The sequence below is a fragment of the Magnolia sinica genome, chromosome 12, assembly GCF_029962835.1.
Source record: "Magnolia sinica isolate HGM2019 chromosome 12, MsV1, whole genome shotgun sequence".
NCBI classification, from domain to species: domain Eukaryota; kingdom Viridiplantae; phylum Streptophyta; class Magnoliopsida; order Magnoliales; family Magnoliaceae; genus Magnolia; species Magnolia sinica.
The window spans coordinates 64,030,884-64,053,194 of record NC_080584.1 but is presented as its reverse complement, the minus strand read 5'-3'; the positions used below and the strand labels follow the sequence as shown (position 1 = coordinate 64,053,194).

Here is a 22,311-nt window from a genome sequence, read left to right as displayed (position 1 = left end):
ATCCTTGGATATCAGTGGACAATTTCCTTGAAACATCAGTTTTCACCTTCTGAATTTAAATTAACATTGCAACAAATCATCTGCCTTGTAGTATTCCTTGATCGTTCACATGAGTTGAATGTTCTATTTAGATTTGTGGTGAAATAATTTCTAAAGAGATACCAGAAAGCGCACGGCTACGGGTTGCATCTCATTAAAACTTTTGCAGCTATTGAACAATATGTTACAAGGCCCATTGGTTTCAACATTCCAACTTGACTATGTCAGAGCATTTGTATTTGGCCGGAAACAGGTTTGCTCAAAAGATCATATCTAAATGCATTCGATGTTGGTAGAAAACAATAAATAGTACCCTGGCCTACTCAGATTTGTAACTTCATGGAATTGAGGACACTTGCCATATGAAAAATTCATTTGAATGATCCTATTCTACTTGAATTTTGCAAACTCAACCAGCTTGCCCCAAATAGAAGTTCATACCCGGTTTACTTACTCATTATTAGTTCAGTTCATTGCACAACCAAACGCAGTAAAAAGGGAAACTTGGTTTGAAATAAAAGCACCGTCTTCCATGAACATGCTTATTATATTGTCTTACAATTTGAGTTACAGGGAGAAACTGTTCTGGCTTGAAGGTTATGCAAGTAGCCAGGGGAAAACCTTGCGAAGGTTGTCTAAAGCAAAATAGTAGCTTTCTATAGCAAAATAATAGCATGAATAGATACAAGCATCGACCATATAGAAATATAGACCTCGCCAGTAGCGGTTGATGTAGAGAAGAGAGATGAAAACCAAGAACGAGATGGTGCAGGACGCCGAAAAGCATGCATAGAAGATTATGTCATAACTGTCTTCCTCCTCTTCTGATGTTGTTGGCATTGAAGGTGGTAGCAGAGAAGTAGAGAAGCAACCCTTCAGCGGTGGACCACAGAGTAGAGGATTGTCTTCATAGCTGGTTGCTCCAAAGGTGCTAAACTGCCCTTTCATGTCAGGTGTCCTACCAGATAAGTTATTGTGGGCCACTGTGAATGTAGATAGGAAGTTGAGATCAGTAAGTTGAGGAGGAATTTTCCCACTCAATCTGTTGTAAGAAAGGTCCATGCTCTCAATCTGTTTTAGGTTTGAGAAGGTTTCTGGAACTGGTCCAGTCAATTGATTATGGGACAAGTTCAATGCATGAATAGCAGTTAGATGTCCAATTTCAGGGGGGATTTCACCTGTTAACTGGTTCCATGACAGATCCAAACCAGACATAAAGTAAAGAACGTTGCCCTTGTAAGTTTCAGACCTCCTCTTTGTTATAAACTCCACTTCTTCGTTACTTGATGCCGCATAGGAAAGTTTCATAGGCACACTAATATCAATACGATATCCACGTCCATGGAATAAATCTAAATAGCCATCATAGGTCTCTTGAGAGACAACAAAAGTTAGAAAGTCTGTTACTCTTGCCCTCCCGAATGTCATATTACCAAAGCATGGCGGTACTGGCCCAGAGAGATTATTATGTGAAAGATCTAATATACTGATGTTCTTCAGTTGACATAAGTGCGTGGGAATGCGACCTTGCAAATTATTTCCTCTGAGGAGAAGAACCCTTAAATTAGAAATTGAACCAATCCGACTTGGAATATTACCAAATATCTTGTTGTTCCTGACGTCCAATGTAACAAGGGAGGAGATTTTGGATAAAGCATTTGGCATGAATCCTGTAAGCTCATTTCCTTGCAAATGTAAGAAGCTCAAAGATAGATTGAAGCAAGAAGGTATGGGTCCAAAAATTCTATTTTCAGATAGGTCCAAAAGGGAAAGACTGTAGAGGTTGCAATACTCGACTGGAATGGAACCTTCCAAATAATTATCTGACATAGAAAGCGACTTCAATTCAGTAAAGTTCCCAATCTGTGTAGGAAGATGACCGGATATGTTGTTTTTACCAACATCCAAAATCTCTAGTTGTGGGCTTTTGAATATACCAGCTGAGATCTTCCCCGTGAATATATTCCCATCCAAATACAGATACTGTAACTGTATCAAGTTCGAATGAGTCGGAAACACTGGGCCTTGTAATCTATTGTTTGATAGCTTCAAATTTTTCAATGAGATGCAACCAATGGCCAATTGCTCTGGTATTTCTCCCGAAAATTTGTTTCTCGACAAATCTAAAGTATAAATTTGTGTCATGTTGCCCACCGAGGGAGGAATGGTACCATGGAGAGCATTTGTAGACATGTTTAAGTATTCTATATTTGGAAGGAGAGAGCCGATATTTTCAGGAAGTTGTCCGTAGATTTGGTTGTTGGAGACGTCCAACAATGATAAATCCAGGTTTCTAGAATGAGTTGGCAGATGGAATGGGCTGACTAAGGAATTGCTTCCTAGGTCTAGAACTCGTAGTCTTTCATTATTCTCTAACAACCAAGATGGGAACTTTCCCTTCATGTTGTTGTGGGAAAGGTCTAATGACAACAGGTTATGTTGGCTGGAAAGGAAGGTGGGAATGGTACCAGTGAGCTTGTTGATGTTGCAGTTTGATAAGTGGAGGACTTCCAACTGGAATTTAGGAACCCAATGTGTGGATTCAGTTTCAACCTCCAACTGATTGGGATAAGTTATAACATCGCCCTCAGGATATGCACCTTCCAGTACTGAAAGTTCCACAACCTCGAGCTTGGAAAGATTAGCAAATGAGCTAAATGAGAGAGACCCTTCGAAGCGGTTGGAGGAGAGAGAAAGGAACGGGATCATTGCGAGGCTAGATATGAGAGATGAGGAGATTTGCCCACTGAGTCTATTCGCGGAGAGATCAAGTAGTTGGAGGGATGACAAGTTGCTGAGACATGGAGGAAGGCTCCCTTCCAATTCATTTCCTTGAAGATCCAGTTCTTGGAGATTCTCAAGATTGCACAAATCTGCAAAAATGAACAATGTAATTAAGGTATCACTAAAAAAATCAGGTGGTGTGCTCCTACCTTTCAATAAAAAATAAAAACTAAAAATTAAAAATTAAAATCTCGCACTACAGGTAAAAGATACTGTGCTCTGAATGTTCTAATAGTTACGAGACTATGAGTTATGGATTGGCTAGAATCATCTAAATAGTGTAGTTTTTTCATGGTTGCCATGTATTTCTGATCCTACGGAAGTCTGGGATGGATCGAGTGGACAGTAGCTCTGATGAAATTCTATTTATTTTTAGTAGCTATAATAATAAAGTAATATAGATCCATCTGTGAACTCGATTCACTGTAAACGCTTTACGCATGATTTTATTTCAATCATCCATATTTACAAACACATGGGCTGATAGTGCTTTAATGGCTCACTGTGCACGCCGTGGGAGGCGGATTAGCTACTGACCGGTTGAGTAGCGAGACTAGCTACTGAAGTGACATCACCAAGTTTTGTGGCCCCACCATGATGTATGTTTTGTATCTAGGCCGTCCATTCATTTGGAGAGATCATTTTAAGGCAAGATCCAAAGAATGAATCAAATCAAAATCTCCAGTGGACCCTACTACAGAAAACAGTGGGGAGAGTGACGCCCACCATTAAAAACTTCTAAAGGCTACAAAAGTTTTGGATCAAGCTTATATTTGTGTTTTCCCTTATTTCATATATTTGTTAACTTGTGAATAGGTTGGAATTCAAATAAACATCATGGTGGGCCTCAGGAAGTTTTAAATGGTGGGAATCACTCTCCCTACTGTTTTCTATGTTGGGGTCCACTACAGATTTGGATCTGCCTCATTCTTTGGCTCGTACCCTAAAATGATATCTTAGAATGGATGGACGGTGTGGATACAACACATACATTATAGTGGGGTCCACAGAACTTGGTGACATCACTTCCGCAGCACGTCTCGCTACTCAAGCTGTCAGTATCTAATCCGCGTCCCATGCCGTGGGTCTATGATTTAATGATCCAGTCCATTGATCTATAATTACCTTCTGATCATGCAAGTGGGTCCCAGACGAATTTAAATGCACCATGAACATTGACTATTTAACCATGTATGTGTGGCCCATTTACGCTGTGCAAGTGGACCTGAGGTTTACTGATCCAAACCATTGATTGACCTTAACAATCTTATTATGCAACTCGGACCATAGTTTAATGATCTATTCCATTGATCTTTTTCATTTAATTGTATGAGTCTATAATGATTCACGGTATACCATTTGATCAACGGTGGGCATTTCGCCAACTGCTATTTCTTGTGGTGTGGGCCATTTGAGTTTTGGATTTGCCTAATTTTTCCCTCGTTCTTGAGATCTGCAGGCAAAACAGAACGGCAGGCCGGTGTCATTGATGTTACTGAGATGTTGCAGAGGGCCACGGTTGTCTCACAGGATGGAAGCGGATTGGCTGGTGTACCACACACCAGCTATATAGCTGTTGTAGGTACGTGTCCTGAGAAGACGAGCACTGACGCTCCTCGAGCTCCGAGTCGTACGAACGGTTCAAAGGAGATCAAAGTTACATAGCCCCACGGTGATGTATTTATTATATCTACACTGTTCATACATTTTTAGAATTCATTTTATATTATTATCCAAAAAATGAATCATATCCAAAGATCATCTGGACCACACCATAGATAGCAGCGGAGATAATGATTTTCACCGTTAAACAATTCGTAGGGCTCACCATAACGTTTATTTTCCATCCAATCTGTTCACAAGGTCACAAGACCCGAATTAAGAGGGAAATTTTTTTTCATATTGATCCAAAACTTCTATGACCCCAAAAAGGGTTTCAATGGTAGACGTTCAAACCCCCGCTGCATTTTGTAGTGTGGTCCACTTGATAGTTAGATTTGTCTAATTTTTAGTCTCAAGCATTAAGACTACCTTGTAAAATGGATGGATGGTTTGGATATAACATATATCTCATGATCAGACCCACGGAACTTGCTGACGTCAATACAGCAACTATATGGGATGCGGATTACGTCCTACCCCCGCCAGGATGGTAATCCGTCCAGGCAGGGCTCTTTGGAGCCCACCGTGATGTAAGTGTTTTATTCACGCCATTCAACGCTTTTTTCAAATAATTTTAATATGTAAACCAAAAAATGAGGCAGGTGCAGGGCTTAAGTGGACCACAAAGTAGGGATTGAACGTCCACCATTAAAAACTTCTTGGGAGTCAGAGAAGTTTTGGATCAAGCTGATATTTATGTTTTTACTTCATCCACGTCTACATGACCTTATGAATAGGTTGCATAGTAAAAAAACATCACGTTGGCCCTTAGAATGGTTTCAATGGTGGGTGTCATTATCATTGCAGGTTCCATTGGTGTGGTCCAATCAAGCGCTGGACTTGCCTCATTTTTTAGTTCACATATTAAAATTATCTAAAACAATCGTTGACCGGCGTGGATAAAACACTTACATCAAGGTGGGCCCCACAGAGCCCTGCCCGGACGGATTACCGTCTGGGTGGGGGTAGGACGCAATCCGCATCCAACTATATGGCTAGTGTGAGGTGGACGCGGATTGCGTCCTACCCCTGCCCGGATGGATAGGATGCAATCCGTCCTGATAGGGTTCTATGGGGCCCACCGTGATGTAAGTGTTTTATCCATTCCGTTCATTTATTTTCTCACAAATATAGGTATGTCTTCTTTCACACACCCATTTTCTCTCCGAAGAGAGAATGACGTATGGAATTTCTTTGGGCCCACCATTATGTATGAGTTCGAACCACACCGCCCGTTCATCTTGTTTATTTTTTTTTAGGGCATGATTCATAAAAGAAGCAGAAGCAAAGCTTAAATTATGAACCACAACATAGAAAGAAAAGGGGATTGATTAACTACGGTGAAAACCTTTCTAGGGTCCACCATGACATTTATCAGCCATCTAACCTTTTCATAAAGTCGCACCAATCTAGATCGAAAGGAAACATAAATATCAGCTTGACTGAAGCCTTCTTTTGAGTAAAGAAATTTTCAATGGTAGGCATTTAATTCCCATTGTTTCATGTGGCATGTTCCTAGAGTACTTACTCTTGCTCCCATGGTAGACTCTTAAGAGTTTCAACACCTGGTCAAGGGTTTGAGTACCCGTAGGTGGTGAAATCCCACAGGAAAGCACAAATATCCAAAGCTTCCGGGGCTTGTTGACCTGCGTATTCGTTTTGGTGGTTCAAGGACATTGTGGGACCCACTGCAGTGTATTTGACTTTATTCTCACCATCAATCCATTTCGTTTAACTTATTTTTGGGCATGATCTCAAAATTGAAGGACATCCAGGGCTGAGTGGACCGCACCACAAAAGGCTGAAAAGGTTTTTGATGAAGCTGATATTTACGTTGTACCTTCATCCGTGTCTTTGGGACTAATAAATATCACGGTGGGCCCTTGGAAGGTTTCTATCCCGTTGATTTCTATGATGTGGTCGACTTGAGCTTTGAATATGCTTGGCCCAAAAATGATCTTGCAAATTAGATTGATGGTATGGCCATATCACAAATGTATCAATGTGGGCCCACAGAAGCTCCACGTCAATACGTCAGTTGCTAGCAATGTGAGAAAAGCGGGGCACGGAATGGAGAAATACCAATATCACCAAAGTGTATGTAAATACCTAGCTAACAATATTATTATTATTATTTTTAAGTTTTAATTTTGAAAAAATAGTACCTCATTAGTTTTCTATTTACATCCCAGCACCTTTTTAATTAAGTTTTCATTAAGCTACTTCATTAATCAGGTTATTAAAGATTTTGTATTAGGTTACCTGTGCTCCCTGGTCTTCCTCTAGTTTGACGCTGTGTCGGGTCCATAAAGATGCTCATAACAAATCTACTCCGTCCATCAACTTTTCAAGAGAACAAAAGAACAAGAATCTGAAAATCAGTGAGATATGAAATTTATGTGGACCACACCATCTGAAAAAGTAGGAATTGTATGTCACCAATGGAAACTTCGTGAGGGTCACAGAAGTTTTGTATCAGGACGATATTTGTGCCCACAATTTTTCTGAGTAATAATAACCTTATGAACTGTTTGGATAACCAATAAAACTCATGCTATGTTCTAAGAAGGTTTCAACAGCGGACATTTACATTCCCATCGTTTAATGTGACGTGGTCTACATGAAATTTCGATCTGCCCAATCTTTAGACTCCTGTACTTGTATGTGATCTTAAAAAATGGATGGACAGAGTAGATTTGTGTAGGGAATTTCTGCGGCCCCACATCATTTCTGTACTACGTGAACTTCTCACGGCATTCCGAATGGGGCAAAGACACCAAAGCTGTACCTTCAACTGGATTGCATAAGGTGCTAGGTGGGCTCTATCATATTGTATGTGTTTAATCCACATTATCTATGCATTTTTCATATCATTTTCTGGCAAGAACGCCAAAAAGAGGTAGACCTAAATCTTAAATGTACCACACCACAGAAAATAGTGGCAATGTTTAAAAATAAAAATAAAAAACAAACAAATAAATAAAAATTAGTGGCCATGAACGCTTACCATTAAAAACTTCTTCTGGGATATAAAAGTTTTGGATAAAGTTGATATTTGTTTTTTGCCTTCATCCAGGTCTGTTTGACATAATCAACATGTTGTACAGGAAATAAACATTATCATGGGCTTCAAGGTGGGCATTAGAAAGTTTTTAGTGGTTGCCATTAAATTACACTGTTTTCAATGGCGGAGCCCACCTGAGATTTGGATCTGCCTCATTTCTATTTCTGGACTCATGCCCTAAAATGATTTAGAAAAATGGATGGACTTTGTGGATACATCATGGTATCTCCCATAGGACATCTGCAGAGATTTTTTCCTTTTTAAGATTTTTTTTTTTTTAATAACAGTACTTACAATTAGGTACTCATTTAATTCTTATGAAGCAATCTCTTTGATTGGTGGTCATTTTTATCATTTTAGGAAAAAATATTCTTTCAACTAACTTTAAAGAAAAATAAGGGTAGGTATCGGTTTGACAATAACTTGACTAACGAGGTAGCATAGTGAAAACTTGATTAAAAAAATGTATTAAAATGTAAATGTCATATTAATGAGATACTATTTTATAAAAGGAAGATACTATTTAATAAAATTCCTTTTATTTTTTTTTACTGAATGACTTCATGAGCAATGGCATGGACCAATGACAGGAGGCAACACCATAACGGACTGAGCCTTCAACACAAGCAATGAGCACTTCCATGCATGCACTTTTTTTCATAGTCAAACCTGAGCTTTATAAACCTTGGATATTAAAAGGTTAGACCCTTAGTTGTAAATAACAAAAAGATATGTTCTTATTATCGCGTGGTGCCTATCTGTCCAGACATAGGATGTAAGTAATTAACAATTAATATTTCCTTTGTAATATGGAAATATTCCTTTAAGGGGCATCCAATGAACGGGTTAAATGGAATATGCCAGACAAACCTATGTTCATCTTGTCCCCATGGTTTCTTGTTTTTTTTTTTTTTTTTTTTAATTTTTTTTAAATTTTTTTTAATTTTAATTTTTTACACACGTACACACACCCCACACACTCACGCTGGTGGAATTTCACCACCTATGGGTACTCGAACCCTTGATCGGGAGTTGAAACTCCTGGGAGTCTACCACCCACCCGAGCAAGAGTAAGGACCCCCATGGTTTCTTGTTGTCTGGCCCACCTAAGTTGTGGATTGAGCTTATTTTTTGCCTAACACTATGGGACAATCCGAATGGATGGAGTGGATTTGACATAGAGAATATGGTGGCCCCATGTGAAACTCAGTTAAAGAAAGTCATCTCTCCCCTTTGAAATTGTTTACATTGCACTGGTTAGCTTAAATTAAGCTGATTAGACTGTAGAAGCCATTGTCCCAAACTCACAGTGCCAAAGTCAGATTCTTTGTATAATCCTAACCTTCTATTCATGGACGCTTGCTAAAATGAGATCATTGAATATTTTTCATTTTTATTAGATTTTCATCATTCCGTTATGAAGATTATATAACAAGAGTAATATTAGGTTACACGCACCTTAGAAAGCAGTAGTGATTAAAGGGCGACCATTGAAAACTTCCTAGGGCCCCCACCCTGGAATCCTTGCGCCAGGAACTTCCTGCGAAAGCTTTCACAGGAAATCCGCCTACCATCTGATAATGGTTGCAAGGCAAGGTATATCCGAGCACGCCAGCGAGGGCACGTCTGCCCTGCTTTGACAGAGATGAGTGTTGGCCAATCCTTGTTACACAGAGCCCGTGCAGCCTAAACCTCTGTACGGCCCACCATGTTTTCCATCTCACATCCACTCCGCCCATCAGTTTCGCAAAGTCAGGTTAATATGTGATTCCAAGAATGTGGCAGATCCAAAATTCAAGTGAGCCACACCACCAAAAAAAAAAAAAAAAGGAATGGAAACACTGCCCATTGAAACCTTCCTGAGCCTCATGCTGATCCTTATATTCCATCCAACCCGTTCATAAGGTGACTTCCATTAGGATGTCGGAAAAACAATAATATCATTCTTATCCAAAACTTCTATGGGCCCCAAGGAAGTTGACGGTGGGTGTTTTGTTTGGGATTTAATATTATTATTATTATTTTATGTAAGGTGAAAAAAAGGGCTTCACCTGATGGATGGAGAGGATTTTACATATAAAACATTGTAGGCCACAGAGAGTTTGTTATTTCTTGCCCTGAGTGAAACAGGGGTACTTATCAACGATTCCAGTTGGACTGACTTGTTCGTGAGTTTCTGATTCCCTTGTAACACCAGCCACATGATGTTTTCGTCATATCTATTCTGCCCACCATTTCAACTGCTAATTATAGGACATGAGCACAAGTATTGTTGTATTTTAAATTATTTTAAAATAATTTAGTGTTTCAAAATATCCATTGGGACGGATCATGGCTATGGCCATAGGTGCGCATGTGCTCTACGGATATGTCTTTTCACTGAAAGGTTATATTCTTTCAATTTTTGTTTTGAAAAGTTGTATCTTTTGAAGTCTAAGGGTCGCATTACTTGGATTTAAACCCAATAGTTACAACCCTTTGTGAAAGGGTGTCTTCACAAAGTCTATAAATAGACTTTCTCTCATCTGTTTTTTTTTTTTTTTTAAAAGTAAGAAAAAGTTTATTTTATATTGAAAGTACGGTTTAAGTATTTTCTAGTTCGGGTTAAGACTACAAAGTGGTTCGAGCCCGTATACATTGAGTGCACCGCTGGGACCGGGTTATAGTCATTGTATCCTGGAGGTCGATTGCTCTGGAAACCTGTTGCACTTGAGACGCTGTCCAAGAAGAGCAAATTCGATTTCAAGCCGAGTGATTCACGTCACGCCTCGACTTATATAAACTGATAAATTTTCTTTTTTTCTCAATTTAAATTTATTTTATTTAAATAGTTTTTCAAACTCCATATCCCAATAGTTTTGAAATCGAAGTTTGTTTGAAAAACTATTTAAGAATTATGGTTGCATCTACTTAGTTGGAATAACCCAAAATGAAACCATGCCAACCCAATTTGTGGGCCATGACTTAAATAATCTAGAATTATCATATCCCACCTAATGGTCAGGATTTTATAGATACTTGTTATATAAGTTCTTTGTACCACATGGACAAAATTGAACGTATGCACCAACTGAGAATGGTTAGAGTATTTTAGATCTTGATATTTATAAATGAGAATGATTAGACTATGATCAAACATATAAGAGGCCTGGATTCTTGAACAATTGGCCGGGTTCGTTGTAACCCTCGTTAGCACAAAGTATGATCCTTGAGTTGTTAGATAGGTCGGGCTAAGGCTATCTTGGGTACTAGAGATATAACCTACATATGGTTTTTATGTTCTAAAGACATGGCATTCTATTACACATGTAAAATCTAAGAAATCTATAGTGCCTACCTCTTGGATAATGTCAGGCCCTATTCACTTATAAGAAAGCCTGTATTTAGTAGATTTTCTCAAAATCATGATATGACATTAAGGAGCATTTCTTTTTAGATCTCAAAATTTGTGATTTATTTTCTCATAACTTGAGCCAACGTAACCTTCACATGAAAATAAATCAAACTGTTGAACCATACTGAGTAAGATATATACTAATCTCAACATCCATGTACAATAAAGATAAACCCAAATGCATTTCAAAATGAGATTTTGTGTTGGGATTCCCATCATATTAGGAATTCTTCTTTGTAGACCACTATACATGGTTAAAAAGAAAACTTTGGGAAGAAAAATGTGAAAGAAACTTAAAAATGCAATCTTCCAAAGTATCTTCTAAAATGGGCCTGATAGGTCGATGGTGCGGTCACTATCTCATAAGTCTGCTAGTTGCTTACATGCGGATGGGTAATATTCATTGTACAGTCAACCAGATGAAGGATTTAAATCCATCATGTACGTGCCAGAAATAAAATTCATAGTATTGGGAAATGTAGTTGTTAATTATGTGACTTTCCATCATTTTCAAGTTGGTGCAACCTTTAAGGGTTCTAATAAGGAGCATCTTGTGGTTATAACAGTTCTATATGAACTTAACATGTTGTATGAGAGCAAATAGCATTTCGATGACCCTTGATTTAGTCCATTGATCTGATGGACCTCACATAGGAACAAAATCGCCAAATATGGAAAGAGTTGAATGTCCCAATAACGAGATTTCTTGGACAATCTCATTAAATAAATAAATAAATAAGGTGGAGATGGCTCAAATTCAAAGGAGTATATAAAAAAAAAGGTAATAATGAACTGATACTCTAATCACTTGTTCAGCGAAAATGAAGTGGACGGTTAGAATCATCTATCCTAATTGTTCATAGCTTTATACTCTTATGATTTTCATCTCCTAGGCAACCTTTTAATACTTTAACAGATCACTGTGATTCATACACATGCAACTTATAATTCTATATGATATATGTTTTGAATAATCTAATCCGGGCCCAATTTTGATGATCAGGACTATTCAGTTAATGTGCCGGACCATCTATAATGTGTCACCAAAATATTCTTCCATCGGACAATCTTTCATGTCCAACTTATAGACTGCAAGTGGATGGTTTACTATCTACTTTATGATAGGAGATTTTGGGAAGATATTTGATGGTGACTGATGGTAGGTAGCACAAGAGTGCATGATCTGAATTGTGAAAAAATGAGGCCTACTATATCACTGGTGATAGAACAAATATAACATATCATTTTGATCAGGTGCATGTTAAGGAGTTGATTTTTGTGTGATTGATGTGCATAAAATGAATAGCTATATTAATGTTGATCTTTAGAAATACAATAGAATGCACAATTACATACTAAGGCGTCACTGGACACATGTTTGTAATATGAGTAGTTCATTAGTAAGTCATTCTTTGTATTTATAGTGACTTAAAAATTAAGTTGTAACGTGAATCAACCATTAGTATGAATAACCTTTATAATAATGAGTACACACAAGGAATAAATGAGTATGCTATATTGAACTTAATCAAACCAATGACTAAGTTTATCAAACCATGGGCTCACTTATCACTGTGTATTTATAGACAATGCACATTGTTCATTTTGTATCATTGCATGTATTTTGTGGCCTTTGATCCATCCTATGTGGATTGATGATTAATATGTTTGAATCTTGTATCCATGTGTCATATGTACAAAATTTAGTCTTCCTATTATAATATGATACATTAGACAATGTATCACACTTGATACGTAGACACTTAAAAATTATACATATGTGGAAAATATCCCATTTATAAAGATTTTCAATTGTGGGGGTTATGTACTTAGATGCATTATAAGGGTCCAAAATGATAAATTCATACAAATATTATATTTGCTCATGTGGGATGATTGGGCTGGTGTATTTTTAAAATATTACCTTTTGTATGCCCAATAGATAAAAGGTCTAGATCTTGCATGTGTATTACTTTTATGAATATTAAGTATTTGAAACTCACATTATATGAATGCTTGTCTTTCTAAAGTTTCATTTACCATGAAGCAAATGGTGACTTGAGTTTCTCAAATGGACTAGTAGTAAATGTGCATTAATTCAATGTTAATTCTAACTTACATTTTATTATGTAGAAAGTAATATAGAATATTGGGTCGAATAACAGACGGACCATCGGCATATATCACTTAACTGTTTAACACACTTATCGCTGCTTTTCTATAAACAGTTCATATTATTGCTCTTATACATAAAGTTGTTGATAAGGTGACTAGTGCGCATGCCTAATTTATGAGACAAGTTACATTCACTTTTGGCATCGTTCATCATACTTTGTAGACCATATTACCTGCTTAGAGGGGCGGAGAAAATGTTATTTCCATCTGATCATGTACCAACATATAACACGTGTTAGATCCAGTCAATTCATATGATAGATCTTACAAAAGATTTTTCTTAATAGATTTATCAGGTGGGCTATAGATATATCTATCAAGGCTAAATCTGAAATTGTGGGGGTGCACTCGGATGCATAAACCACGTAACGCATGGAATCCAAGTTTAGTTAATATGTATTTGATAAATGGGTTGACATAAAATTGAAGATTTGCACTAAAAAAAATATATGTTAAATGTTATGGATCAATATGCACATGCTTTAAGTTAATGTATGGGTTTTTGAGACAAAGTGTCTGGAATTAAACATATTGCATGTTTTAATGATCAAATTGGTAGCCTTCAAATGAATGGTAGAAAGAATATTGGTAGTGGTCTGAATTCATAAGATGATTGTTGGATCAATGAGATTTTTATGATATATTCTATTCTCATTAGAGGCTAGATTTGGACATTTGAGACTGGTTTTCATATTAGACTATAAGTTTATATAATAAACTGTGTTGTTTTACCATTAACAAATGTATTTAATGACTAAACTTATGCACGTATGAAGCTCATTGTTTAATTCATCAATCAAGATGCTTGATAATGAACTTGGACATTTCTCATCCATATTCAGTTGCCAAATATCCATTGATTGTATTGAATTTTAATCACTAATTGATAAATTGGCCAATCTTTCATGTGTTAAGGAACATATGATAACATGATAATGTTGCGATATGATTACATGAAGTTATACTCTATTTTAGTTGTCATATGCTTATACATGAAAGATTACTCTAGCCTCTTTATATTGCAGATACAATAAGGTTGATTGACTTTACCACTAGTTAGTTGAATGGTGGGTTAGTGAAGTTGCTTGAATTATAAGAGTACATTTAAGAATAAGAAAGTTGGTTGTATTCAGAACCGGTGATGCGACAACTATCATAATAAAAGTAATGCTCAGTATCTTTTATTTGATAGAGTTGTAATTGTTGACTCTGTGAAGTTAGAAATGAGTTCAGTATGCTTTGGCTTGAGATATGAATAATTAAAGAGGTTACAACTGACTATTAAAGACTTGACTAAGGAGCAAAAGGAGAAATCGGCCTAGGCAGTGGCTCATTTATGAGTAGCTAGTTGGTGAGGCAATAGCTTGTCAATACGATAATCCCTAGTTGATCTGAAAGAATGATTAACTACAATGGGACTAAGACATAGCTAAACTCGTATGAGAAGAAAGCCTGACGAAGTAAAGATGGGTGGAGGTAAAAGGCTTACAGGTTATAAATCCTCTGACCAAATGACTATCTAAAAGATTAGTCAATGATACATCGAAGGGAATGGGGCTGAGCCTAATATATAAGCTACCAGTGTCGGCAACCTAACCTATACGAGTAGAGATCCTATTAGATAGGTTTAATGGGTAAACAACAAGACACGAGGTAGACGATTGCACTGATGTAAATGAGTCCCTTCTATAGCGTACAGTGCGAGTAGCAATGAAAAAGGATGTGTTTTTGAACTCTTAATGAATCCATAGCCATATATTTGGTGGTATACCCAATTGCTGCATACACTTGATGGAATTCACCTATATGGGTATGGAGTTGGAGGCCGCTTCCTATGAGAATCTAGGCGAATTCTCTAGAGCACTCATGAAATCCGTACTGTTCCATTAGCTTCCACGATCCTTCCGGTCATATTCCGGCAACCTTTGCACCGTATTCGGTGTTTGCGCACGATCCTAAGCCAGGTCCCACGCACCGACGTCGGCTTGGTCCGAAAGTTATATCATAGCGACCGCGTCGTCGCCGCGGTTCCAACGCCATGACTTGCGCACTGAACCGATACCCAAGCAAGAAGATGCCGATCAGCGTTTATTCCGAAGAAACACCGCGCGTTGCGGATTTCGAGGGAATCTCTACTATTAGTCCCATCAATCAACCATTAAAGCATCCCATACCTCAAGTACATCAACCCATCTCCACCTTTTTCAAAAGTCCACCATTCTTTCCACCTCACCACTCCTCTTTTCCAAATTTCAACAACAACCATACACCTTTTCACAATTTTCAACCCAAACCATCCCCCATCACTCCATCACCCATCTCTTTCTCTCTCTCTCTCTCTCCCTTTACAACTATCTCTCTTATTCATTTTTTTTCAAAAATCCAATCCAAGAGAGAGTCCCATACGTATGGTCCTCCCATGGTGAGAAAATTTCATTTGTGAGGCCCCCTTTCCCACCCCTTCATCTCTCATCTCAACCATCCATTTCCCATCTTCCTCCATCAAAGAGGAGCTCAAGGAACTAAGGAAGCCAAGGGAGCAAGAAGATCAAGTGGTGGGTGTTTGGATAGGATAGTTTTTGATGTTTTTAAGATGGGCCAAGTGAGGCCAACCGATCAATGGTTTGGATCTCGCTTTGGACCCTAAGATGTGGCCGATGGCCCACTTGGATCATCATGATCATTCCATGACGGGGCCATCCTCCATGGACCCCATCATGATGTTTATCTTCTTGTATGTTTAGGGTCATCTAGACCGTTTAATTTGGTGGAGAAGGGATCTCCACCGTTGGATTTAATTTTAATGGGCCACATAAAATGGGACCCACTTGATGTATGATTTAGTGCAAGGGAGGGCCCATAGTGCCGGGGTCCCTCCATCACACGGTCTCACTCTCCATCTCTCTCCCTTTTATCTTATTTATTTATTTATTTTACTTTTGTAATAATGAGATTATGTGGCCCACTTGAATGGACCCCACCATGAGGTAGGCATTTTATCCAAATCATTTAAAAGTGGGGCCCACTTTCTATGTGTAAGTACCCTGCCATCCATTCCCTGGTGGCCCACCTAAGCAGGGCCCACCTCCTAAGTACTTGAAAAGTCCAGCGTCCCTGGACGCTGGACGTTGCTGGAAGGGAAAACAAATATCTCTTTTTTTTTAAAACCTTGGAGTGGTCCACTCATGTAGGCCCCACCTTGATGTATGTATTAAATCCATGCCGTTCATTCCTTTCCCAAGATGATTTTAGGCGTTGAGCCAGAAGGTGGGATCCATCAGACCTTCAGGCGGGCCATACCATAGCAAATGGTGGTTTTCACCATTGAAAACTTCCTTGATTGGTTGTACATTGAAATATGTCCAATATTGGACTTGTTTTGCTCGTGGTGAGCCATGGAAGAACGCTGGATGGTGTGGATTCACTGGATGTGGACCCCACCTGCAAAATCTGCAGATTTTCTAAAAAAAACATAAAATGAATTAATAAAAGAAGAAGCAGCTACTGCTGCTGTTGTCAGCGTTGCAGCGGACAGGCAGTGGCCACGGCCCTAGCCGTGGGCCCCACCTTGACGTTTATGTGCCATCTAACCCGTTCATCGGGTGGGCCACTATCTAACGTGGGCCCACCCCAAAAATCAGACTGATCCAAGACTCAGGCGGCCCACATCAAAGGAAACAGTGTGAATTGGGCTCTACCGTTGGAACCCTTTTGGGGCCCACAGAAGTTTTGGATCAGGGTGAAATTTATTTTCACCCTTCATCTAGGTCTGCTGGACCTTATCAACGGTCCGGATGGAATATAAACATTATGGTGGGCCCCACATGGAGCCCACAGTGATGTAAGTGTTTTATCTCCACCGTCCGCCTGGACGGTGGAGCTCACGGTGATGGGTGTGGGTGCGTGCGTGCTGGGTGTGTGCGTGCTGCGTGCGTGCGTGTGTGTATATATATATATATATGTATATATATATATATGTATATTTATATGTATATAAAATATTATATATAATATTATATGCACTACATATATATTATATATTATATTATATTTACTATAATGATGGAGGGAGGCCCATCTCAATTATTTTTGGCCCGTGATTGAGGCCCACTTTGATTACATGTAAGGCTCATGGGTCGAGGCCCATTTGGTGTGTTTTGGGCTCATGGATCGAGGCCCATTTGATGTAATGGGGCCAATGAGTTGAGGCCCATTTGATGTGCACATGGGGCCCAATTGGTGAGGCCCATTTGATACATATAAGGCCCAGGTGAGTAGACCCATTTGATGTACATATGGAGCCCAACTGTCGAGGCCCATTTGACACGTGTAAGGCCCATAAGCTTAGGCCTATTTGATATGTTCTGAAGCCCCCGGGTTATAGCCCATTGCAATGTACATAAGGCCCATTGGTGCGGCCCGCTTAATGAATATAGGCCCATATGATACGGCTCATTTGATGTATTGAAGGCCTAATGGGATATACCAAAGGTCCATTGCAATGTGCAATCCCGACATGATTTATGACAGTCGTGCCTTGGGAGCAATGTTGGTTTGACGTCCACATTGCAAGTATAATGTTGGTTAAATGACCGCATTATGCCCTTCCCTAGGGCCCATTGGCGGGCCCATGCGTGTTATGTGCAGGTCGTCTAGGCCCATCTTTGTTATGATTATCATCCATTCTATATAGCATGCTCAGTTCCAGGATTCATGACCATATGCATCATACGTATGCTTGATATGAGAAATGACTGATCATTGCACATGCCTTCGGGCAGATTGACCTGCGGCTCCCGTATAAGGGGTGTTGCCCTACATGAGCGCATGATACGCGCAGGATTGCTGCATGACTGAATAGTGTGATTCATGCATTCGCATTGTATGATATGGTTACTGTATGCCCCAGCGACATCAGGGCCGTAGCCTCCACAGACGTATCGTGGTTGGCAGGATTGGATACCGGAAATACTGTTCTACATGGGGTGCGATAGATATCCCTGGGTGAAAGTCCCTAAACCCTTATGGTACCAGGAGGTTGCTCCAACGTCTAGACCGAGTGGGTGCATGAGCGCTGGGTGCCGATTACCAGACGGTTGCGCTTTCCACTGTGTCGTGGTCGGTTGGAAGGGGGTGCGGCCTTACCCGCCCGAGAGTAGGGGGCAATGCTAGGCTGAGTCTGACCAGCTCGAGGAATGGGTCCGCTATTGACGAGCCGAGCCCGATATTGGCAGGCGGATAGTGAGGTCTTTTCCACTCACCTTATTGCGCGCGATGGGGCGGCAATCTGGCTTGGAGTGTACTAGACCCCGGTGATATTCCAGATTTGAGCCGTATTGACATGTGGACTTAGATGAGGATTTGTATGCTTGTGTTGCATTTCGCATTGCATGGCCTTGGTATGGCCGACATCATTCTTGCATCACATGGCCTTGGTACGGCCAATGGTATTCCTGGCATTCATCAGCATATTCCGCATTACTCTGATATTGCTACATTACCACCTTAAGCATACACTTTCACCACCCTCTAAGCTTTCTATAAGCTTATGCACGACCGTTGCGTGCAGGTGACGTTGGTTCGCAGCAGCGCTGAGGCTTGGGCGCGTAGCTGATCTTCTTTTGGAGCTTTTGGACTATCTTCATTGTATTTCCCTCATGCTCATTGTACTTGTAAAGTTTTTGTTTATAGTGGAAATGTGATGGCGTTTTTGGTTGTTGTTTGTGGGTTATGCCTTTGGTTATGCTTATTACGAATCAAACTGATGTTAAAAATCCTCCTTGTAGCATCCCAGGATCGGAACCTGGCAAATGGGCGCTGGGAGCCGAGAATGGGGTTCTACGGAGGCTGTCGGCCCCAGATTCGGCGATCGGAAATTTTGTGAGCCCGGTTTCCGAATTTGGGGCGTGACACATTCTCTAGAGCACTCATGAAATCCAGGTAATGGTGTATGGCCGACACGCACCGAACTGCAGAATCACTTGTAGCGGAAAAGTTGTGTGGGTGGCATGTACTTGCGATATACATCAAAAGGAACCAGGTTCAAGACTATGGTGTCACCTGATTCCTGTAAACCTGTTATGTTTACTCTAATGTCGGTTCAAGTCTATGGTGACACCGGCACCATTGCACAACTCTTCCATCTTAACCCGAAATATCAAAATTTTGAAACATGTAGGGGATTGTTGTATTTTAAATTATTTTAAAATAATTTAGTGTTTCAAAATATCCGTTGGAACGGACCATGGCTGTGGCCATAGGTGCGCATGTGCCCTACGGATATGTCTTTTCACTGAAAGGTATCCTATCAGTTTTTGTTTTGAAAAGTTGTGTCTTTTGAAGTTTAAGGGTCGCATCACTTAGGTTTAAACCTAATAGTCACAACCCTTTGTGAAAGGGTGTCTTCATAAAGTCTATAAATAGACTTTCTCTCATCTGTTTTTTTTTTTTAAAGTGAGAAAAAGTTTATTTTATATTAAAAGTACGGTTTAAGTGTTTTCTAGTTCGGGTTAAGATTACAAAGTGGTTCGAGTCCGTGTACAATGAGTGCACCGCTGGGACCGGGTCATAGTCGTTGTATCCTAGAGGTCGATTGCTTTGGAAACCTGTTGCACTTGGGACGCTGTCCGAGGGGAGTAAATTCGATTTCAAGCCGAGTGATTCACGACACGCCTCGACTTATATAAATCGATAAGTTTTCTCTTTTTCTCAATTTAAATTTATTTTATTTAAATAGTTTTTCAAACTCCATATCCCAACAAGTATATGGAAGAATCAAAACTAAGGTGGGCCCACTGCAAGAAACAATGAAGATGGAAATGGTAACCGTTGAAGATTTTTTGAGGCACCATTGAAGCTTTAAATCAAGCTAATATTTTATGTTTTTCCAAAGTCTTGATGGGAGTCACTTTATTAACAGGTTGATGGGATAAAAAGACCACAGTCCACCAAGAAGGTTTTAATGGTTGACATTTCTATCTCCACCATTTTAGGAGTTCTTTGTTGGGCAACCGCGGAAGCACATGAAAATGAATTAAGTGATATAATCCAATCACACCAAGCAAGCACTAAAAGAACACATCGAATTTAACGTAGAAAAACCCTTGCGAGAAAAAACCATGGCACAAAGTGACAGATGACACTATGAAAGCAGAAATTACAAGAGAAGAGGCCTTACCCGATTCGAACAACCTCAAATCTAACCCATGCTACACCCTTAAAACCCTTTGGATGAATTAGAAACCCTTGATTACGGTTCCAATTCTGTTTACACCCATATATAGAAGCAATGAAAGAATCTCAAATGAAATCAGCGGAAACAAATCCCACAAAATCGCAACTCTACAAAAATTTGCATTGAATCGTTCGATGGCATCAAACACTTTTTAATGTCATCAAAACTTATCCTTCGATGACATTAAAGCCACATCGATGGCATTAAACAAACACTAAAACTGTCCAGCAACAAAACATGAAAAATAAATGATTTTCTCCGATTGCATTGAGTCATCTTCGATGGCGTCGAATTGATCTTCAATGTCATCGAACACTCATCGATGACATCGAGAAATCTCCTAGTTAGTCCAGCGACCAACTGGAAAAAATTTGAAAAATCTCAATAGGATCGAGCATTATTCGATGTCATCGAAAGTGGCATCGAACAGTCTGTCGATGTCACCGACAAACCCTATTGCTGACTCGATTTAAGACATTAAAAACAACAATCTTCACCATGGCTTCAATCATCAAACGTGAAGCTTCTTGTCCTCTTCTCTTATCTCTACCTTACATCATAGATCCATTATCGCTTATTGTGCATACTTTGTCCTTCTTTTACGCCATCTCCAAGCTCAAAGATGTCGCATTGAACTTGAAGTTCTTTGTAAGAACCACCTTGGTGAGCATGTCCGTCGGATTCACACTGGTACAAATTTTCTTCAGAGTTGCGTCTCATTCCTTAAGCACCTTTCGAATAAAATGGTGACAAACATTAATGTGTTTAGTAAGTGAGTTATAAACAGAGTTTTTAGCCAAATTAATAGCATTTTTGCTACCACAATTAACTGGCATGACCTCCTGTTAAAGCCCCAATTAATTTATCATGCCTCTCAACTAAACACCTTCCTTAAACACCTCTATCCTTGTCATATACTTTAATTTAGTCGTGGAAAAAGCCATCACAAACTGAAACTTCGACATCCAACTAATTGCGCCACCCGCTGATACAAACGACTAACATGAAGTTGATTTTCTAGAATCCACATTGCCTACGTAGTTTGAATCCACATACCCCACTGACTTTGCCCATGTCTTCTTAAAAGTTATAAGACGTAGTCTTTTGTACCTCGAATGTATCGAAGTAGTCATTCACTGCTTCCTAATGTTGCTTGCCGGGATTTGACATGTATCTGCTCACAACATCAACTATCTGTGAAATATCTAGTATCGTACTGACCATGATATACATTAAACTACCCACTACATTCAAATAAAGCACATGAGATATAACTTGCTTTTTCTCATTTGATTTAGGACATTATTCTGAGGAAAGCTTAAAGTGAACTGCGTGGGGAACACTAAACGACTTTAACTTTTCCATCCCATACTTGATCAATACCTTTTGAACGTATTCTACCTATGATAACTTAAGCCTACACTTCTTCCTATCTCTATGAATATTTATGCTGAGAACTCTCTTTTCAGCCCCAAGATCTTTTATCTCGAATGTCCCTGATAATTGAGTCTTCAGTACATCAATTTCAGACATGTCATGACTGACAATTAACATATCATCAATATACAATACTAGGATGATGAACTTGCCATCACTCAGTGTCTTGTAATAAACATAGTGATTGTATTCACTCCCGGTAAATTTCTGACTCAACATGAAAGAATCAAATTTTTTATGTCACTGGCTAGGCGACTGTTTTAGGTCGTACAACGACCTCATTAACTTGTAAACCTCGTTCTTTGCCCCTTTATTTTGTAGGCTTCTGGTTACTTCATGTCTATCTGTGCTTCCAATTCTCCATGCAGGAATGCAATCTTCACGTCCATCTGTTCCAGCACGAGATTGTATTGGATAACCAGTGCCAATACGAATATGATAGATACTTGTTTTAAAACTAGCGCTATTATCTCTATAAAGTTGATGCCATCTATTTTAGTGTAACCCTTCTCTACCAACCTC

The 22,311-nt window shown here is 39.2% G+C and overlaps 1 protein-coding gene across 3 annotated transcripts in view; it reads right to left on the bottom strand.

Annotated features, from left to right (window-relative positions):
• Positions 1 to 530: 530 nt before the first annotated feature.
• LOC131221518 (receptor-like protein 15) overlaps positions 531 to 22,311 on the bottom strand; it is a 60,370-nt gene continuing 38,589 nt past the window's right edge. For all 3 annotated transcript variants that reach the window (XM_058216805.1, XM_058216807.1, XM_058216806.1), the window contains one exon: positions 531 to 2,912. In XM_058216805.1, the coding sequence (XP_058072788.1) occupies positions 637 to 2,912 (2,276 nt within the window). In that variant the 3' untranslated portion in view covers positions 531 to 636. The remainder of the gene's footprint in view (positions 2,913 to 22,311) is intronic.